The sequence below is a fragment of the Plecotus auritus genome, assembly GCF_963455305.1.
Source record: "Plecotus auritus genome assembly, chromosome: 5".
In the NCBI taxonomy this organism is placed as follows: Eukaryota; Metazoa; Chordata; class Mammalia; order Chiroptera; family Vespertilionidae; genus Plecotus; species Plecotus auritus.
In genome coordinates this window covers 73,394,749-73,414,508 of record NC_137776.1, presented here as the reverse complement: position 1 = coordinate 73,414,508, position 19,760 = coordinate 73,394,749, and the positions used below count along the sequence as shown (strand labels likewise).

The window sequence follows — 19,760 nt, the reverse complement described above, 5'->3', positions numbered from 1 at the left end:
ATGTTGAAGTAGATTTGAAGTCTAGTCTTGGCTCTGCTACTTACTTGCTTTGTGAATTTGGGCAAGGAAATGAAATTCTCTGGCTTACTTTCTAGGTATTATAGGACTGTTGATACTATACCAAGATCAATTAGTATAGTAAATTGTAACTATTAATTCTTATACACTACTCCTAATTCTACTCTTACTATGGCATAGTATATTGCAAATGCTCCTTCTCCTGAAGGCAGAGTATACCTTCTGAAAACTGCAAAATAGGTAAATTATGGTGAGATTTGTGAGAATGCATTTACTAAAGTCAACATTTTGAGCATTCTCTGTGCCTAGCATTGTGCTTGTCACATTGCACATACTATCCAATAATAAGGATAGAGAAGTGTGTTTGCATTCCTTTATACTTCGATTGTTACTCATATTGCCTGCTCGTACATATTCTTTAAATAACTATGCTCTAAGAGGGTACAAAATTACATAAAGCAAAATCCCCCAAGTAATGAGTAAGGGAGATAAATGTACAACAAATATGACATAATATAGCAAACTTCTAATTTTTTAGGGGGCATTCAGGCTACGGATTACAAGTGGGCAAACTGTGGGAAAGGTGATGTTTCTCTTACGATCTTTAAACTGAGTCTTGACTTAAACATTTGAACATGTGAGAAATGGGTGAGATGTTCAAGGTGCACAGCTGTGGCAAAGCAGGGGGGAACCGTGGCGTGAACGAAATGCAGAGGGCTTGATGAGAGTGCCTGTGGCAGATGTTTTGCTCAGTGCCAGGATAAGGAGTTTTTACTTGATTTTAGAGGCAATCTCATTATTCACCCAGTGCCCATTATTTTTATTAATTTAGTGAACATTTATGGAGGACCTACCATCTGATAAGTGATGGGCCAGACACTGGGCCCACAAAGATGTATAAGATGTGACTCCTTTCGAAATGAGACACTCCAGCACTGCTTAGAAAGAAATAGTCAAAAAACCACTTCCAAATCCTGCAAACTTGGCTTCTCTATAGTAGACCAACGGGAAGATATATGGAGTTACTGCGTATACTTCATTCCTAGCTCACCTCAATGGGGCATGCCCCAACAGCCCATGGATGTGAAAGAAATAACCCTGACATAAAACACAAATATCACAAGTCATGGCTCCCACTTGTAAATTCATAGCTCCTCAGCCTTTCTTTGTCCTTCAAGGTGTCCCTGGCTGTTTCTGGCAGCACCTTGAATGTATTGCATATGATGAGGACTGCCTGCCTCATGTTCATCTCCTTTATAGTCCATTGCCTCTAAACTGACCTAGGAAGGCACCTCACCATGGCCATGAAGCCAGTGTCTTCCGAGAGATGGCTGCCTCACTGCCTAGGTGCAGTCCATGAGCTTCTGAACTTAAAAACGTTCCAGGTGCCAAGCAGTGCTCCCATCCCTCTGGTTCCCACTGCATTTCTCGATCCACTCTGCTGCCAGAGCAGATGGGAAGGCTGCCCTTCTCCCCAGCCACCTGCATGTTAATTCAGGGCCTAAAGCAACAGCTCTTAGGCTCTGAATCTGACAAAGTGAGAAAGTAGTTTCTTTCCATTCTGTCTGAGGCCCTTTTCTCAACAGAAGTCATATCTACTCCCTGGGACTTATCTAGTACATATGTACCATTTTGCAGTCTCTCAGAATTCTCTCTGACCTCCATAAACTCAAAATTTCTCGTAAATCGCTGTGCTGTTGTTTTTTTTTCACCAACTGATATCAATGTTTTCTATTGGACATCTGATTGGTGAATGTCATTCTGTCAATTCTGTCATTTTGGTAGGCAGACCCAACTGAGATACTTCATTCCATCTTTATATGCGACCATCCCCCAGCAGCGTAGGTCCTGCTAGTGGGAAAAGTAATATTAGTGAAGAGTGTGCAATAAACACAGGAAATGTGCCATATGCAAAGTGCATCTCACAGTTAGATACTACTTATTCAGTTCTGTGGGCAGCTTTGGAAGAGGATAAGGTGTTTTAGAAATGTTAGTGCATAGTCACTTTCTACAATAAGGGCCTAAAAAAGAGAAACACACAGTGTATTTGACTGGAGGCCCAAAAGAGACAAAATGTTTTCAAAAATGTGTGCAGTATGGGCTCCCAGTTTGGGTTTGTAACCCCTTCTCTCCAATGACATTCCTGGAAATGTTTTTCAGTTTCTTTGCAGGGAATAACCAGTGGACCACATTATTCAGAGCAGCCCACAGGCACGAGCCAACCTGCACAGAGCTCACACCACACCTCCACGGAACTAGCCGACACTTCCACAGAACCACACGCTTCCCCAGCTCTTAATATGGTTTATTATAAAATCCTTTACCTGCCTCAAAGCACTTCTCATCAAAGCCGCTTTTAAGCTGAAGCTGAGGACTAAAGAATGCCTTTAACAGAATCCTGAAATAGCTTTTAACCCGAGGCTGAGAAGAGAAAGTGCTTTTAACCTAAAGTGCTTTCCTCTTAGGTACTTCAGTGTGTGCCTAGCACTCAGCATTAGTGGCTATGAGAACACCCTTAAGACCCAAATGAAAGAGACTCCATTATAGATATTCAAGGCTGTTATATTAATATATTACAAGTAATATTTGAAATCATTAAGCCATTTTACTCCAACTAAATTTGAATCTTTTCTTATTGAACTATGCATTCATGCAAATAAATTGAAATCTTACCACCTGGGATACTCACAAATCTATGCTGCTATTAGGAAAAGTACCTTGTTCTTTCCTGGATTTTACTTAAATTCAAAGTGAGTCAAAATTCCCCCCCTCCCTCCACCCTAAAAGAATCTTTCAACTTTTATCAATCACTGAATGACATTTTCAGCTTTAGTCCATACTCGTTGAGCTAAAAAGGTAAATTAAATTATTCAGAATTAATTCCATCAATTATCTGAATAAATTGTATATATCAAGCTTTCTCTTTACACTTGTCACTCAAACAGAAGTAAAGGTACTGATTTCATAGTAGTTTTAACCCCCACAGTGAAGTTCCTACCAAGTCAAGTAAGTAGGCAACATAATCGGTAAGTTTTAACTTCAGAGAATTACAGTTATGTGATTGAACAATTACAGTAAGTTATGTGATTGAAGATATATTTTTAAGAATATAAAGTGCACACAAATATGGATAAGGTAGCAGAAGTTGACATCTTTGAATGTTATCCCTCCTGCCATTTTTTAGTCTTCTCTGTAATTCTAATGAAAGGAAGACAGGCAACTGAAAAGCAGAAAATATTGTCAACCGGAACTCTCAATAATCAATCAGTCTTTGCTAAACCAAATTTGGTCATGTTAATCATCCAAAATGCACTGATGCAAACTAAACTGAAACATATTGTTCTCATACTTGAGTGATCATGGAACAATCTTTAGATAGAAATCACTTTCTTTTATACATTGTTTTCATTCATTCATTCACTTATGTATTCATTTGACAACAAGAAGGGAATGTAATAGAATGGAAGCAAAATAAAAGTGGAAGAAATTACACTTATCTTGTTCTACTTTATAAAGTTTTCTTCACCATGAATATTATTTTTCAACTTTCTGTGCTTAAAAACTTATTCATGTCTACTCTTCCAGCTCAAAAGTTACCAGCTCCATGAAGTCATGCCTGTCTTCCTCATTCTGAATTAGTCCTCTCTTCTCTTTATCCCCAAAGTATAATTTTATTATTTCATTATTTTAATATCTTCTAACTGGACTGTGAGCTATATCTCGTAGACCAAAGCCATCTTAGCTCTACTTCCTGAGACGATGTTACCTGGAAAGAGGTAGAAAGGATGGAAGCAGGACATGAAATCCTTCAGTGGTTTTAGAATTACTATTTATTTACAATTTCTTCTTCCTCTCTGTAAACTCAGTGGGGACTACTTAGGTGGAGTGTACTCCTCTCTAGCTTCACAGTGTTGGGCTTCTCCTATGTTAAGTCCTTCTAGTTCTCTTCTCTTTCCCCTTCTTAGACTGCTGGGCACTATTCAAATATTCCAGGTTGAAATAGTCCAGCCCTGTGACTTCAAATTACATCTGTAGGTTTTCCAAACTTAAAATGTCAGCTTCAAGCTCTAGACGTGCAATTTAAGTGTCCACTTGACATTTCCTTGGATGTTTGGTAGACATCTCACATCTACCCAGAGCAACCCTTGAGTCCCTAGCTCCCACAGGTTCTCTGCCTCAGAAAACATCACTGCCATTTGCCAGCTGGAGTCACTCTCCATTCTACACAGTCTCTCCTACTTTTATCAGAAAATCCCACCTTAAAAACATATTATAAGTTCAACGCCTTTTAGTCACTTCCTCTGTCAGTGTTCTTATCTAAGTACTATCATCTCTCCCTGAAATATTTTACCAGCCCCCAAACTGACCTTCCTACTTCTTTTCCAAATATAGTCTCTACGTAGCAATTAAAAGGGTCATTTAAAAACATAAATCACATTATGTCACTCCCCTGCTCAATGATCTCCAATTACTTAGAATAAAATTACACTATAATAATATCTAATGTCCTTGCTGACCTATAGGGTGTTACCTACTTTGACCCCAAGCTATCTTTTCTGTTTTATCCTCAATCATAGATTTTTTTTAAAATATATTTTATTGATATTTCACAGAGAGGAAGGGAGAGGGACAGAGAGTGAGAAACATCAATGAGAGAGAAACATCGATCAGCTGCCTCCTGCACACTCCCCACTGGGGATGTGCCCACAACCAAGGTACGTGCCCTTGACCGGAATCGAACCCGGGACCCTTCAGTCCGCAGGCCGACGCTCTATCCACCGAGCCAAACCGGTTTTGGCCATAGATTTTTTAAGTATTAAACATATTGGGGTGACATTGGTTAATAGGATCAGATAGATTTCAAGTGTCCATTTCCATGATACAAAATCTGTATATCGCACTGTGTGCCCACCACCTCAACTATAGTTCTTTTTTTAAAAATATATTTTATTGATTTTTCACAGAGAGGAAGGGAGAGGGATAGAGAGTTAGAAACATCGATGAGAGAGAAACATTGATCAGCTGCCTCCTGCTCACCCCCTACTGGGGATGTGTCCACAACCAAGGTGCATGCCCTTGACCAGAATTGAACCTGGGACCCTTCAGTCCGCAGGCTGATGCTCTATCCACTGAGCCAAACCAGTCAGAGCTCAATTATATAGTTCTTGTTTATCACTTCACCCCAGCCACACAGGCCTTGCTGCTCCTCTAACATACCCCAACTTACCCCCACAGCCTTATGCACTTCTGCTCCTCTGATTGGATGCTCTCTTTTGTGTTGTCTCATCCCTTCAGTTCTTTTGGTCTCTATTCAATGGCACTGCCTTGGAGATGTCTTTGCTGACATACCTCCCTCTTGCTCCCTATCCCCCTGCCTGGTTTTATTTTCTCATAGCGCCATCACTATCTGACATTATCTTCTATGTCGATGTGTTTATGTGTTTGTTTTCTCCATTTACATATAAGCTGTGTGAAGACCTTTTGGTCTATTCATTATTCCATCCCCAGCAGACATTGAAAAATACTCAAGGATAGATTGATTGAATGGATGGATAAAAAATGCATTAAATATTCACTTAGTCTAACTATTCTCTATACTGTTGTGATTCAGAGTATATACATGTGTGGGAAGTGTGTGAGTATATGTGTTTATTTGTGTGTTGTGCTGCTGGATAAGCAGAGTGAGGGGAAAGTATAGGACCAAGTTTCTGCCTAGAATAGGTACAGAAAAATCTTATGCTCATTGTTCCATTTGTGTTAATAAACTCTTCATTTAAGCTACAAATTCGTTTCTGGCTGGTGGACTCACCAAAATGTCCATTGCATTCATTGGGCCAAAACTGAGTTGAGTTCTATTTCCATGAGAGTTTAGGAGCTTAAGAAAAGTGGCCAATGGGTACTACGTGAAAGTATGTTTTGGGATTTAGGGTGAAGTTGAGAACAGTGGAAACTTTTGGAAGCCTGAAACAGAAAGAAGGAGAAAAAAATGGAAGGTGCTGAGGAAGAACGCTGCTATTCTGTCCAGGTGGCAGCTGGCCTGTCATGGGCGTGTTCTGGTGAAAGGATGCTCCTCCTGCAGCCAACTGTCCAACTCTAATTGGAAGCTACAGCCTACCCTTGTCTGGGGAGATCCTCTCCACAGTCTAGGTCAGTGGTCGGCAAACTGCGGCTCTGTTGACTAATGAGTTTGCCGACCACTGGTCTAGGCACATCTCTTCCAGTCTTTCCAGAGTAGACATCATCACTCTCCACCAGGAGCTTTAAAATGTTAGGTTAGATGAAACACAAAATATGAATAAACATGTGGAGGGAAACTATACACAGATGTGTATCTATTTAGAACTTCTATTTATTTATATTCCAAGCTACTTAAAAGTTAAAATAATTAAGCTTTTTCCTGTACTTGCCTCTTACGAAAAAAGAACTCACAAGTAAACCAGGCAATGAAAGAGATTTACTTCCACTGTTTATTAGAGAGAGATTCAGCAGGTAATGAGCCCAATTTTTGAGACCTGTGTACCAAAAAAGCAGTAGCTGATATGTTTAATCAACGCCCAAAGCATAGTAAGATGATGCAGTACCTTCGGAAGCACTTCTGAAGGTAGATTAAAATCAGCAGTGTTTTAGCATTAGTCATATTCTTCTGCATCCCAATGCAAAGACATAAACCATCAGTAAACTATAGCACTTACTTAAATCACCCATTTCTCCAAAAATTCTCCATAAAGTTGTGGAATACTATCTGATTGATACTCATGGGAAATATTTTAAAGGAGAAAAGGAAAAGGTGGTGAGGATGGAAGTGGAAGAAACATAGAAGAGTAAAAACAGGATTCCTTGGTAAGCGGTCAACTCTCTAAAGGAGCACTGAATGTCACTTAGAGTTTAGAATCAAAGGATGAATTCAGTTAAACTGCTGAAATTATCCATGTTAAGAATATTGTTTTCGCCCTCCAGTACCACTGCCCCCCGCTAATGGGACATGATCTGCCCGTGTGTACCATCTGGAGGGAGAAAATTTCCAACTGAATGCTACCTGCTATGGAGGCTACAGGGCTATATATTTCTTTCTCATCCCAACTGATTTTCAAACTTAATCTCAACCGACTGGGCATGCTCTACTGGAACTTCAAATCTTAGCCATTGGATAAAATAGAAGTCATTGTGACAATGAAAGTAGCCTCCTGACCCAGCTCTCAGAGTTAAAATACAATTGCTGAATTTATTGCTTCTTATTTTATGAATCTACTAAGCACCTTGGATTTTAAACATCTCAAAGACTGTTCCCCCAGACTTCTGTAATTTCCTTGACTAATTAATAAATTAATTTGAGATCCCAGTAAATTATTTGAGCTTCTTTTCACCTCCCTCTCTCAATATCATTCAAATAAATGTTTCTTTGCTTATGATAGCCACAGTTTTATTTGTTCTATTGCAGTCAACAAAACCTTCACAAATATACCTCATGACCAAAATAATTGCCTGGTGTGTGTGTGTGTTGTTGTTGTTGTTTTAGATGCTTTGTTTTTTCTTTTTAAAATGTACTCAAGTGGCTGCCATGGCCCTCTGTCCTGAGAGCAGAATAACATCATTTTGAAAAGCATGTGGAGACTGTCTCCCTGGGTAAATGATGATAACACCGTCACATTATTTGAACATTTAACTGCTTCTATTGAGTACTTTCCCTCATAGTTTTGATTCATTGGGAATCTATCTGACAAAGATCCCATTACTGGGTGTTCTTTCCATAATTCGTCAAAAATATATAGCAGAGATGAGGGAGAATGAGGCTAATTTGTAATCTGGGAGACTTAACCTAGTTATGCTGATGAACTAACTAAATCGGTCAAAAGTTTGAGAGCTTAAAGATTAAAAACCACCATTTCCTAGTTAAACTCGAATTCATTATGTAAACAACATGATTTATAAGTACAGTCATGTGAAAGGTCTATTTGTTTTTCTCACCAAAAGATGCTTTCAACAAAAAATTGCAGAAAATGGATTTTCTCCAACCAATGTGTTATCTACCATCCCTGGTATATGCACTTGAAGCAGTACAGTAGAATGAAGATATAATGATCACACTAGCCAAGGCCATAGCATTTGAAGAGCATTCCAAAAATATTGGCACCCCTAGCAAGAGGTGTTTGCTAAATACAAAGAGTTGTTAAGAGAGGAAGAAAGGATTACCAGTGAGCTACAGATGGGAATATAGGTGGGGAGTCAGGAGCTCAGGGTTTTGGGACTGCTCCCTTTTTTGGAATACCATAAGGAAGGGGGAATGCAGAAATATTCCTTAATGTTGTTCCAGGACAATAGGCATGGTCATTTAGGGGCAAATCTAGTTTATTTATGCTTGCTTCTCTCTCCTTTCCCTTTCGTACTCTACTTTAAGATAGAAGGTTCTGTGGTTCAAACACATTTCCATAATTTAATAATCCTTCTTGGTTTATCATACTCTGGACTGTATCAAATTTATGGATGAATGGAAATCCTACAACAGCCCTTAACATTGACAATGACATTTTAGCTAAATCTCTGTGATTTATTTTCTTTGGGTAGCATGTTTTATTTTGCAAAGTCATTTCATGTGCATCATCATCTCCTCTAAGTTGTAAAATTCACCATTTTATGTTGAAGACTAATGTAGTCAATATTCTTTCAGTTGTAATTGATATAAACTTGTCCAAACTTCAAAAGTAAGAATGGAATTTATTGAACTACTTAATTGAAAAGTTCAAGGGGTAAAGATAGTTTTAGAAATGACTGGATCTAGGGGCAAAATGCTTTCAAATCTTTATCTTTGCTATTGCTCAGCTCTGTTTTCCACTGTGTTGGTTTAATTTTCCAGTGCATCTTTCCAGAAAGTGGCAACATAACTTATGAAAACTCGGATTCACATCCTCATAGTTTACCAATACCTATAGAAAAAAAGAGGGTCCCTCTTTCCCAGTAGCACTAGACAAAGCCTCAAGATTTACTTGATAGATCTACTTGGACCATGTGTTCATGTCTGAACCAATTTCTGTGGCCAGGAAGATGAAATGCACATTCATCCCTGGAGTGGGAGGTAGTGGGGTCAACATTACTCAAAACAAATGGCAGAAAAATGAGAAAGGTCTCATCCCCAAAGGAAAATCAGGATGCTCTTACCAGAGGATAGAAGAATAGTTAACGGGCCAGCAAAACCAACAGATATCCACCATAGTTTTTCTAACCAGTGCTGTCTATAACAGTGGATCTCACTGAGCAATTTTGCCACCCCTGGCCCTTTCTATTGTGATATAAACCTTCTCTTGAAACATTAGAGACAATGCTTTGCCAATGTTTCAGGCAAGTTTATTTGGTTGCATTAAACAGAAATTCACTCTAATTTCTAACGCACCTCATGACAAAAATACATGGTGCCTGAACTTAGGCATCAGAAAGTGAGGAGTTGAAGTGTATATTCCATTCACCACTCTCTAGAGGCAAATTAGTTCCTGTGCCCACTCACCCATTGCACATGGGCATCTCCCCAAACAGTGCCCCTGGTCTCCAGTGTTTAAATCTAATTCAGATCCCTGGAGTTACCTACCTTACATTTTAGTATACCAATTCTAGATTCTTTGTATGGAGACGTGCACACGACAACCTTTGACTTAAGCAGATTCCGCTGGAGAGCTAAGTTCTTAGACACCAGAGGTATGCCTTCTTGAGTGAGTGTAGCCAGTTTAAAGAGAGGATAGAAGTGAGAAGAAAACTTTTGGCTCATCTGGTAACTGGCAAAAGCAAACATATTCCTTCTATCTAATGAAGTGCAATAAATCTAGGCTCCTTTCCCACCAGGGTGCTATTAGCAATCAGGCAGGGATAGTTTTTCACTGTGAGGAATTGCCTGCACTTGCCTGGACCCCCCAGTATGTGGCAGTAATGCACCTCCCCCATTATAGCAACTGAAAATAGCTGGTCTTGTTGCACCTCACCCTTCAGAGCACTATGGCAACCAAAAATACCCTGCAATGGAAATTCTCTCTTATTTACCCCAAGTCAAGATTCTTCCCCAAGTCCAGTCTTTCCTTATAATTAATTCACAGCACAAAACTTCTTAATAAAGGAGTCTCTTAGCTGTTTCTACATCCCCACCTTCTCTTCAAATCTTGACCACAGCATCTGCTTTTCAGTTTTATTCTTCTACTAAAGCCATTTCTTTATGGTCATTAACAGCCTTTGCCAAAATCCATTGAGAACGTTTCATCTTTATCTTCCATCACCATTCTGCTGCATCTGAAATGCTTGCCTTTACTTAGAAATATCAGTCTCACTATTTTCAAAACCATCAGGTTTCTGCATCTCGGTCTCCTTCAAACAAATAAGAAATTTGAAAACCCTCTTTGCCTGATTAGTTGGTTCACTTCCTGCAACCAGTAAACAAAATCCCATGAATCACCCCTAATTTCTATGGTCTGCAGTAACTCCAAACATCATATGATTTCATGTTGATGTTCAAAGCAGAAGAAAAAAGTGCCCTTACCTTTTTTATTTCTTTCATAGAGATTGATGCTTTGTAGCTATAGACAAAAGACTCACTGTCTTTATGCTTCAGCTTCCTTTCCTCTAAAATCAAGAAGATAGTATCTACTATGAAAGGGTTGAGAATTGGTATAAAGGGTTAAGTAAGTTAGAATATATAAAGTACTCTGAACCTTGCCTGGCTTAGTACAAGTGCACAATAAATCTTCACTATTATCATCACACACCCTTGCACTAGCACTAATCACATTATAAGTGTTTGTGAGAGTTATTCCCCCGCCTCCCCCCGCCCCGGCCCCCAGACTGTGGGAGATCATGCTTCATGCATCATTGCATTTTCTGTCTGCAGCACAGTGGCTGGTCCATAGTGGGCCTGTAATAGATAGTTGCTGAATGAGTGGATTACTATCTGCATCCTTCATAGCACCCAGCATATGGTAGGTGCTCACAAAATACTAACTGACTTGAATTCGATAGAAATTAATTGATCTGGAGAGAATACAGAATAAGAAGTGCCATAATATTAGGTGAGGCATAATGAGTTTAAATTTTCAGATGAGAACAATTTCCTTTGAGGCTCTTCCTTATGGTTGAATCTAAACTGATGTGTAATTCCACATTCTTAGCAAATTTAGAATTATTTTTTTCTATTTTCTTTCCAGTTTCAGTTTCCATATTCTATCAACTCTCTTTGTTTTTTTATTCTTACAGCATTGTTTAGATCACCAAAAAAACAAAAACAAAAACAAAAACAAAAAACAAAAACACAAAAAACAAAACAGACTGATACCTGTTATCATCTTCATCAATTAGCTATTGTTGCATAACGAACAAACACAAAATCTCAGTGGCATACAGCAAAAAGCATTCATTTCTCATGTGTCTGTGAGTTAGACAGTTTAGGTTAGGCTTGACTGAACAGCTTTGCTCTAAACTGTAGATCAGACTGCCCTTGTCTCTTCATTGAGAGTCAGCTTCTATTCTGTGCCATATGTATTTATTCTGGAGCCCAGACTGAAGGGTCAAGTAGTTACCCAGGGAAGCTCTTGTCTGGGCCATAGCAGAGAAGTAAGCAGGAAAGTAGAAGTCTGTATTGTATCTTAAGGTCTCAGTCTAGAACTGAAACATTATTATTTCTACTCACACTGCATTGTCCAAAACAAGTCATATGGCCATGCCCAACATAAAGACATTGAGGAAATAAAAGTTGCTCACTCTAGTGGGTTTTACCACACAGTCTCATGGCAAAGGATTTAAATATATAAATCTAATTCGAGGAGATGAGCATTATAAAGAATGATTAAATTTACCACACCTCTTTCCTGATTCTGATATTCATAACATCTTTCCTAGGCAATCAGATTAGCCTTTAAATAAACTCCTCATGTCTAATTTTCCACATGATTTGTGCCCCAGATTTTGTTATGAACCTTTTGGTTACAGGCAATAGAATACCCAGTTATATTATCTCATATAACAAAAAGTCTAGAGAATGTATTTTAGGATTGGGTTGAAAGTTCAACAATGTCATTGAAATCTCAGGTTTTTTTGTAGATTTAGATGTTGTTGTTATTGCCTCATGGTTACAAGATTGCTACAATAGCTCCCAGAATCACATGATTTCACAGTGATGTTCAAAACAGAAGAAAAAAAGAAAGTATCTTCATACACCCCTCTTCTTTTATCAGATAAAAAAATCTTCTCTTGTAGTTTTCCAAGTTTCTTCCCCTTATATTTCACTGTCCAAAACTATCTAATCACCCAAAGCTATAATGGAAGCAGCTGTCATTGGATAACATTTTCAGGTGTTGTATTATGAGTAGACGCTAAAAACAAGAAACAGGTTGGGAGGGAAATAGCATATATATAAGAAATCAATGGTACCTGCACACTCTCAAATAATTTAAACTACCTAACTTAATATTTAAGATCCTTCATCAACACAATTTTTCTCCTTTGAAAGCTTAATACATCAAGATTAGTCTAAATAAGAGAGAGTGAATGTTTCCCTCAGCACACTACATTCTTTCTATTATCCCATCACTGATGTGTTTATTTTCCTCTCTCTGTCTTCCCCACATGCCCTTTGTCCCCTCTCTTAACTCTCCAGTTTAAGTCTTACTTAGTCTTGAGGATTCATCTCTTCTCTGGGAAGTTTCCCATGGGTATTCAAGGCTGGTCTGATGCCCTGCCACATCCTCTCCTTGCATCTGTTCTTCCCAGTTACAGGACTTTTCATGATGAAGTGTTTCTACCAGTTTATTTCTATGCTTCCTACTAGACAAGAAATTTTTAGAGCATAAGTAACAAGTCTTGGTTATTATATTACGACTGCCCTTCCTAGCTCCTGGCACAGAGCAGGCACTCAGGATTTACATTTGCAAATAACTGAGTGAATAAAAGAGTAAATGCCCTAAAATGATTTCATATCTTCTGTATCTACCTAATAAAATAAAATTTCTCCAGATTTTAATATACACTTTATAGAGAAATCTATTTTTCTTAAATGCCCCTCATCTCACAAACATCTCCCCCACCCCACCACACACAAACCACATCTGCACTGAATGTCATGAAAAGACCTATATTGCAGGACATCTTTCCTAGCACTTAGTATCTTTTCTGACACCTCTTATGTTGTTTGGTTATTATTTAAATACACCTATTCATTCATATCCTATATAATAAAAGCCCAGGTGGCATCACGTGTGATGTCATCACAAGATGGTCACCACAAGATGGCTGCCACAAGATGGCCGCCACAAGATGACCTCCCTAAGATGACCTCCCTCAAATCATCACAAGATGGCTGCCACAAGATGGCTGGCAGGGGAGGGCAGTTATGGGTGATTAGGCCTGCAGGGGAGGGCAGTTGGGGGTGAGATCAGGCCTGCAGGGGAGGGTAGTTGGGGGCAATCAGGCTGGCAGGGAAGGACAGTTGGGGGTGATCAGGCCGGCAGGGGAGGGCAGTTGGGGGCAATCAGGCCTGCAGGCGAGCAGTTAGGCATCAATCAGGCCAGCAGGGGAGTAGTGGTTGGGGGTGATCAGGATGGCAGGGAGAAGCAGTTAGGGGCAATCAGGCAGGCAGGCAAGCGAGTGGTTAGGAGCCAGCAGTCCTGGATTGTGAGAGTGGGATTGGGCCTAAATCTGCAGTCAGACATCCCCCAACAGGTCCCAGATTGGAGAGGGTGCAGACCGGGCTGAGGGACACCCCCCCCCCATCTCTGTGCACGAATTTCATGCACTGGGACTCTAGTAAGATTATAAACTTCTTGATTTCTATTTTACCATCTAATATGCCTATCTCATTGCTATAATGATAGAAGATAATAAATATTTGTGAACTTGATTTGGATTATGATTTTCATTAAAGGAGTTTACACTTTATAACAATTACTAGAGGACCGGTGCATGAAATTCGTGCATGAGGGGGGGTGTCCCTCAGCCCAGCCTGCACCCTCTCCAATCTGGGACCCCTCGAGGGATGTCTGACTGCCTGTTTAGGCCCGATCCCATGGGATAGGGCCTAAACAGGCAGTCAAATATCCCTCTCACAATCCAGGACTTCTGGCTCACAACCTAACTGCCCTCCCCTGCTGGCCTGGTCACCCCTAACTGCCCTCCCCTGAAGGCCTGGCCACCCCCAACTGCCATCCCCTGCTGGGACTCTAGTAAGAGGGTGACCAGGCCAGCAGGGGAGGGCAGTTAGGGGCAATCGGGCTGGCAGGGGATCAGTTAGGTGTTGATCAGGCTGGAAGGGGAGTGGCAATCAGGCAGGCAGGCAAGTGCCCTCCTCTGCTGGCCCGGTCACCCCTAACTTCCCTCCCTTGCCAGCCTGGTCACCCCTAACTGCCTTCCCCTGCTGGCCCGATTGCCCCTAATTGCCCTCCCCTGTCAGCCTGGTCACCCCTAACTGTCCTCCCCTGCAGGCCTGGGTCCCCCCCCAACTGTCCTCCCCTGCAGACCTGGTCACCCCCAACTGCCCTCCTCTGCTGGCCTTGTCACCCCTAACTGCCCTCCTCTGCTGGCCCGGTCACCCCTAACTGCCCTCCCCTGCAGGCCTGATCGCCCACAACTGCCTTCCCCTGCTGGCCATCTTGTGGTGGCCATCTTGTGTCCACATGGGGGCAGCCATCTTGTGTTTTTGGAGTGATGCTCAATTTGCATATTACATCTTTATTATATAGGATTTCTGATTGTAAATCTAACCAAGGTAAATTAATCTATCTGAGTTCTGGGTTATTTTTCTTAATATTTTATGTCATTCTTTCTTATGGTGGTGGCTCACTATTTTTTAACATAACTTTGATATTTTATTATTTTCCACTCTCTGCACTAGACTGAGGTGTGTTGAGCTTTCTGTCTCTTGAATGAAAATTCACAGTTCCCTATTGTAGTACATTAGTATTTGTTTTATAGCCTTAATCACTTCCCTCCCTGCTGGATTGTCCCAACTTCAAGCCATCACTTTTCCTAACAATGGATGGAAATCATGACTTCATTGAAGTTTCACTACATTCCGTTTTGACTATCCCTTTGTAGTAATATAGTATTTAGATTTCTATTATGTTGCATTTTATATTTTCTCCTCAATTCTGCTAAAGATAACTTTTAAATTCATTGAAAATCTCCACTGATTATTCAGATGATGTCTTTCAGGCAATCATCCAATGAATGTTTATTGAACTTCTAGTATATGCCAAACATTGTCTAGTTACTGGATCTAATAATAAAAGAAGTAGGTATAGTTCTTACTTCCCTGAGCCTTACATTCTAAGCAAAATGAGCAACTAATCGGTAAATACATGACTGTAATATGTAAGATGGGGAGAAGTGCTCTAAGAAAAGTAAGGCAGGGAAGTGACCTGGAGAGTTCCTGTTGGCAGGGGTTGCCAGTTTTTTTTTTTTAATATATTTTATTGATTTTGTACAGAGAGGAAGGGAGAGGGATAGAGAGCTAGAAACATCGATGAGAGAGAAACATCGATCAGCTGCCTCCTGCACACCTCCCACTGGGGATGTGCCCGCAACCAATGTACATGCCCTTGACCGGAATCGAACCCGGGACCCTTCAGTCCGCAGGCCGACGCTCTATCCACTGAGCCAAACCGGTTTCGGCAGGGGTTGCCAGTTTTTTAAAGGGTAGATAGGAAAGGCTACAATCAGAAGGTGGCATTTAATCAGAGACCTAGAGCAATGGAGTTCCATGTAGAGGAAATATTAAGTGCAGAGTTCAGAGGCAGACATGTGGACAAGGATCAGCAATGTGGTTAGAGAGGTCATAGGCAAGTGATGCAGGGGAAAAGGGGTAGTAAATGAAATGAATTAATGGGTGGAAGGTCTGGTCTTGAGCTGCCTTGTAAGTTGAGATAGGGAATTAGATTTCATTCTGAGCAAGAAGGGAAGCCTTTGAAACTATTAAATATTTGTTTCTATCAGTAATAAACATTTATGCTGTTTTTTAAAGTTTTGCAAATGTATTTTTGGTATCAATTGCACAACAATATACATGCACTTAATGCTGCTGAACTGTACAGGTCAAAGATGGTTAGAATGGTAAATTTTACGTTATGTATATTTTACCACAATTTCAAGTTCTGTAATTGAATCCTGTGGGCCAGAATCTGTGCAAAGCACTGTGACTCCAAGAACACATGGATGATGCAGGCCCTCAGGATCTACCCTGAGAAAATGTATTTCATATATTATAAATGTAAATACACAATGCAAGGGAGCATAAATCATGTTCTAAATGAGGGCTAGGCTAGGATTTTGTCCCGTGTGTTCTCTGAAACATTAGTCTAGAGCAGTGGTCGGCAAACTCATTAGTCAACAGAGCCAAATATCAACAGTACAACGATTGAAATTTCTTTTGAGAGCCAAATTTTTTAAACTTAAACTTCTTCTAACGCCACTTCTTCAAAATAGACTCGCCCAGGCCATGGTATTTTGTGGAAGAGCCACACTCAAGGGGCCAAAGAGCCGCATGTGGCTCATGAGCGCAGTTTGCCGACCACGGGTCTAGAGAGATGCCCTTTGAAATTACCCGAATAAGTGTGGAAAATCGTGAGTCCTCGGGCCCCTCATGGAGATCCCCAGGGGCCCTTGGCACATCACAAGCTCTAAAAAAACTATACATGAAAGAAACTGTTTAACTTGGTTTAACCCGATGTTGCTAAACCATTTTGACCAGAGCCCTTTCCCCCACATCACCTATTAATATCCCGAGGAACTGGTATTCCAGAGAACTTATGCTGCTGGAGACACAAAGCTGAGATGAGAAGGATAGAGTTTGTGGAGAAAGTCCTCTCTGGGCTGAGCCCAAAAGGAAATGGGATATTTAGATTAGAGGAAGGGCATTCAAGGCAGGAGAAATGTTTAGAAATTCACTTCCAAGTTAAGTCTTCTGGTACTTGCCTCGTCAAATATCGTTGAGCCACAGAATGAATTTTCTAAGTATGCTAACAAAATCATAATTTTGATGATCATTGAAAAATTCTTCTAAAACACTCAAGACATCAGTTCATTAAGATTCATTATTTTGTAGAAATTTACTTAATTCTTTGTCATTATTTTATAGACAACAAAGTTAAGCCCAGAGAGATTATAATTCACTCAGGCACCCCTACCGAATTGCTGTTGGTTTTCTTTCTCTGGACCTGGGGTCCTGTTCCTTAATGGACAGTTATGGTCTTTGCATGTCTGCAATAGACACCCTAGAATTAAAGCAAAAAATTGATTCCTATGCAAGATGCAGATTCCATTATGCAGTGGATAAGGAAACAGAATCAAATCAAGAACAACACAAGCTTGGATTTTAATGAAGCTCATCTTTGTTTCTTTTGCAGATCAAATTTTTGGCTCTCATCTGCACACAGTGTGTGAACGTGAAAATTCCACAGTTCCGCGATTCGTAAAGCAATGCATTGAAGCTGTCGAAAAAAGAGGTGGGTAACTGAATATGCAACCATGTCTCCCCTTTACTGCACACTCTACACAACCAATGCTCAAGTTCACTGTGCCACTTGATTTGCCTGGGAAGCTGTGCTATTAAAACCTGACTTTAGTTAATCGGTTAAGAGGATCACGTTTCTTATTAACTTCAGTTTGTTTTTACAATAGGGACATCAGTAATTCTCACTAATGTTCTTTTTTTTTAATATTTTGTCTGTATGACATGTTGTTGATTCAATTGCAAACTTCTTGTTTTCAAGCCAGTGATAAAACATTCATAAAATATCAGCACTCCGAGTGTTAGAACCCTCCTAACATTCATGCTGGTAGACGTTGTGCCAGAACAATTTTTGGTAAGGCCCCAACATTACCCAAGTGAAGCAAATAGCATTTCTACTTCCAAACAGTGCTATTCCATCTTCCATGTGTTTCTGGTTCAGTCAGAATGCAGCTAACTGGTTTTCCTGGAACAATTAACAGAGGCACCTTCAGTGTTAAGATGACCTTTGATCCTCATATTTCAACATTCTGTTTTTCATCTGATATTATTTCATCTCACCGAGGGGAGCAAAACAAAACCCAATTGACTCATCATTGCTATGCGAGTCGATCTGTGAGGTGTTTTTCCTTCAGACTATGACTTCATTCCTTCAAGGTCATTTTCCCTGGAAGATACATACAGTAAATGCAGAATCTCAAAAAAATGTATTATATAAAAATATGAAGCTTCATCACCATCTGTTACAAGTTTACAACATATCCCCAGGATCTAGGGGGATATATATCACGTAAAAGATAGAGGTGTTTTCAGAAAAAAGAATTGGTGAATCTATTCCCATTTTCAGCTCTTTCTCTCTTCAAACAATAGAACCAAGGAGAAAAAAATCTTTACCAAGTTATCTGCTAGGACAAAGCTATTTTAATTCTCTCAGTGTTACCTGGCTTTATTATAGAAGCATAATAAAAATGGTCTGCAATTTCCAACTCCTGGAAATTCATACTTTAATTATAGTGTAAGGACAGCCTTGGGATCCTATTATTCCCGTGTCAGTAGGGAATGGAGAATAACAAGAAGGGGACGAGTGGGTAGGGAAAGTGGATAAAGAGAGTGGCATTGGGGGAAAGCATATCAACACATCAGAGAGAACAGCAGAGAGTTCAGAGCGAGAGTAGAAATAGTAAAAAGCAGAATGAACACAAAGAGAGATATCTGTGAGGAATGGAGTCAATTCGAGTTGAGAGAGAAATGCGTTTTCATTGCATGTTGCAATCTCATTTAATTTTGCAAGTACATATTTGAGGAATAAATATTATCTAATAAGTACTTAAAGCCAAAATGGATCACTGAAAATGTTATGTTATTATTGCCAATAGCTAAATAATCATTTTCAGGAAATCTTCATTCACTTATAAATACTCAGTACTGACGGTGTGAGCACTGTTATATTAGAGCAGAAATCCAAATAGGGCTTTGGGGGAACCTGTACCTAATAAGATGCATGCACATATGAAAAAGGACTCGGTACCTCTGTTTATGTGCATATCCCAGGCAAGATGACAATTCTGCTAGGTACAGCCTTGTGGTGTGCAGATACCATAATATTGTAGAGTGGGAAATATCTGCAAGTAGACATTGTATCATTTGTTCATGGCATTTTGTTGGAGTTTTTAATACAATAAGACAATATTTTTGCTGACAGGAGCAATCAAAGCTGGCATTATATTTCATTGTCCTGGTGTTTACTCTTAAAATGAATTTGTAGATCCAGTACTAAACAGGCACTAACCACACATATGATTATTAAAATAATTCCTAAGCATTTTAATGCAACTCAAAGAGCACAATTCCACAAAGAAGCTGATCGTTCAAAGCACCTTGGCAGCTTCAGCTTAAAGGAACTCTATGGAAATATTCCATAAAAACTCAGAGGCACGAGATTAACCTCTCACATCATTGCAAGATTTACAAGTGTGTACTTTTGATAATATTTTTCTACGATCATTTTGTTGGATTAATATTCTCACATTTATATGCCAATTCTATTTACTCAAAGTGCTGTTTTTACTAAATTCTGGCATCAAGCACCTTAGGACAGAAATAATTTATGTGAATCTAAGTCCAATGTTTATGCAGGCTTCTGATGACATTTTATGCTGGGGCTGGTATTAGCAAGTAGCATAGGAAGGTGCCAAGTCTCTCGGCACGGCTGGGGCTCAGCATATCTAGAGCTCTCTTTCTAATGGCCAGATCCTCTCTCAGCCAAGATACTCAACTG

General features: G+C 39.8%; 1 protein-coding gene across 2 annotated transcripts in view; it reads left to right on the top strand.

The window, feature by feature from the left end:
- ARHGAP15 (Rho GTPase activating protein 15) overlaps window positions 1–19,760 on the top strand; it is a 691,399-nt gene that overhangs the window by 422,680 nt on the left and 248,959 nt on the right. For both annotated transcript variants that reach the window (XM_080670353.1, XM_080670352.1), the window contains one exon: window positions 17,379–17,477. In XM_080670353.1, coding sequence (XP_080526479.1) covers window positions 17,379–17,477 — 99 coding nt within the window. The remainder of the gene's footprint in view (window positions 1–17,378; window positions 17,478–19,760) is intronic.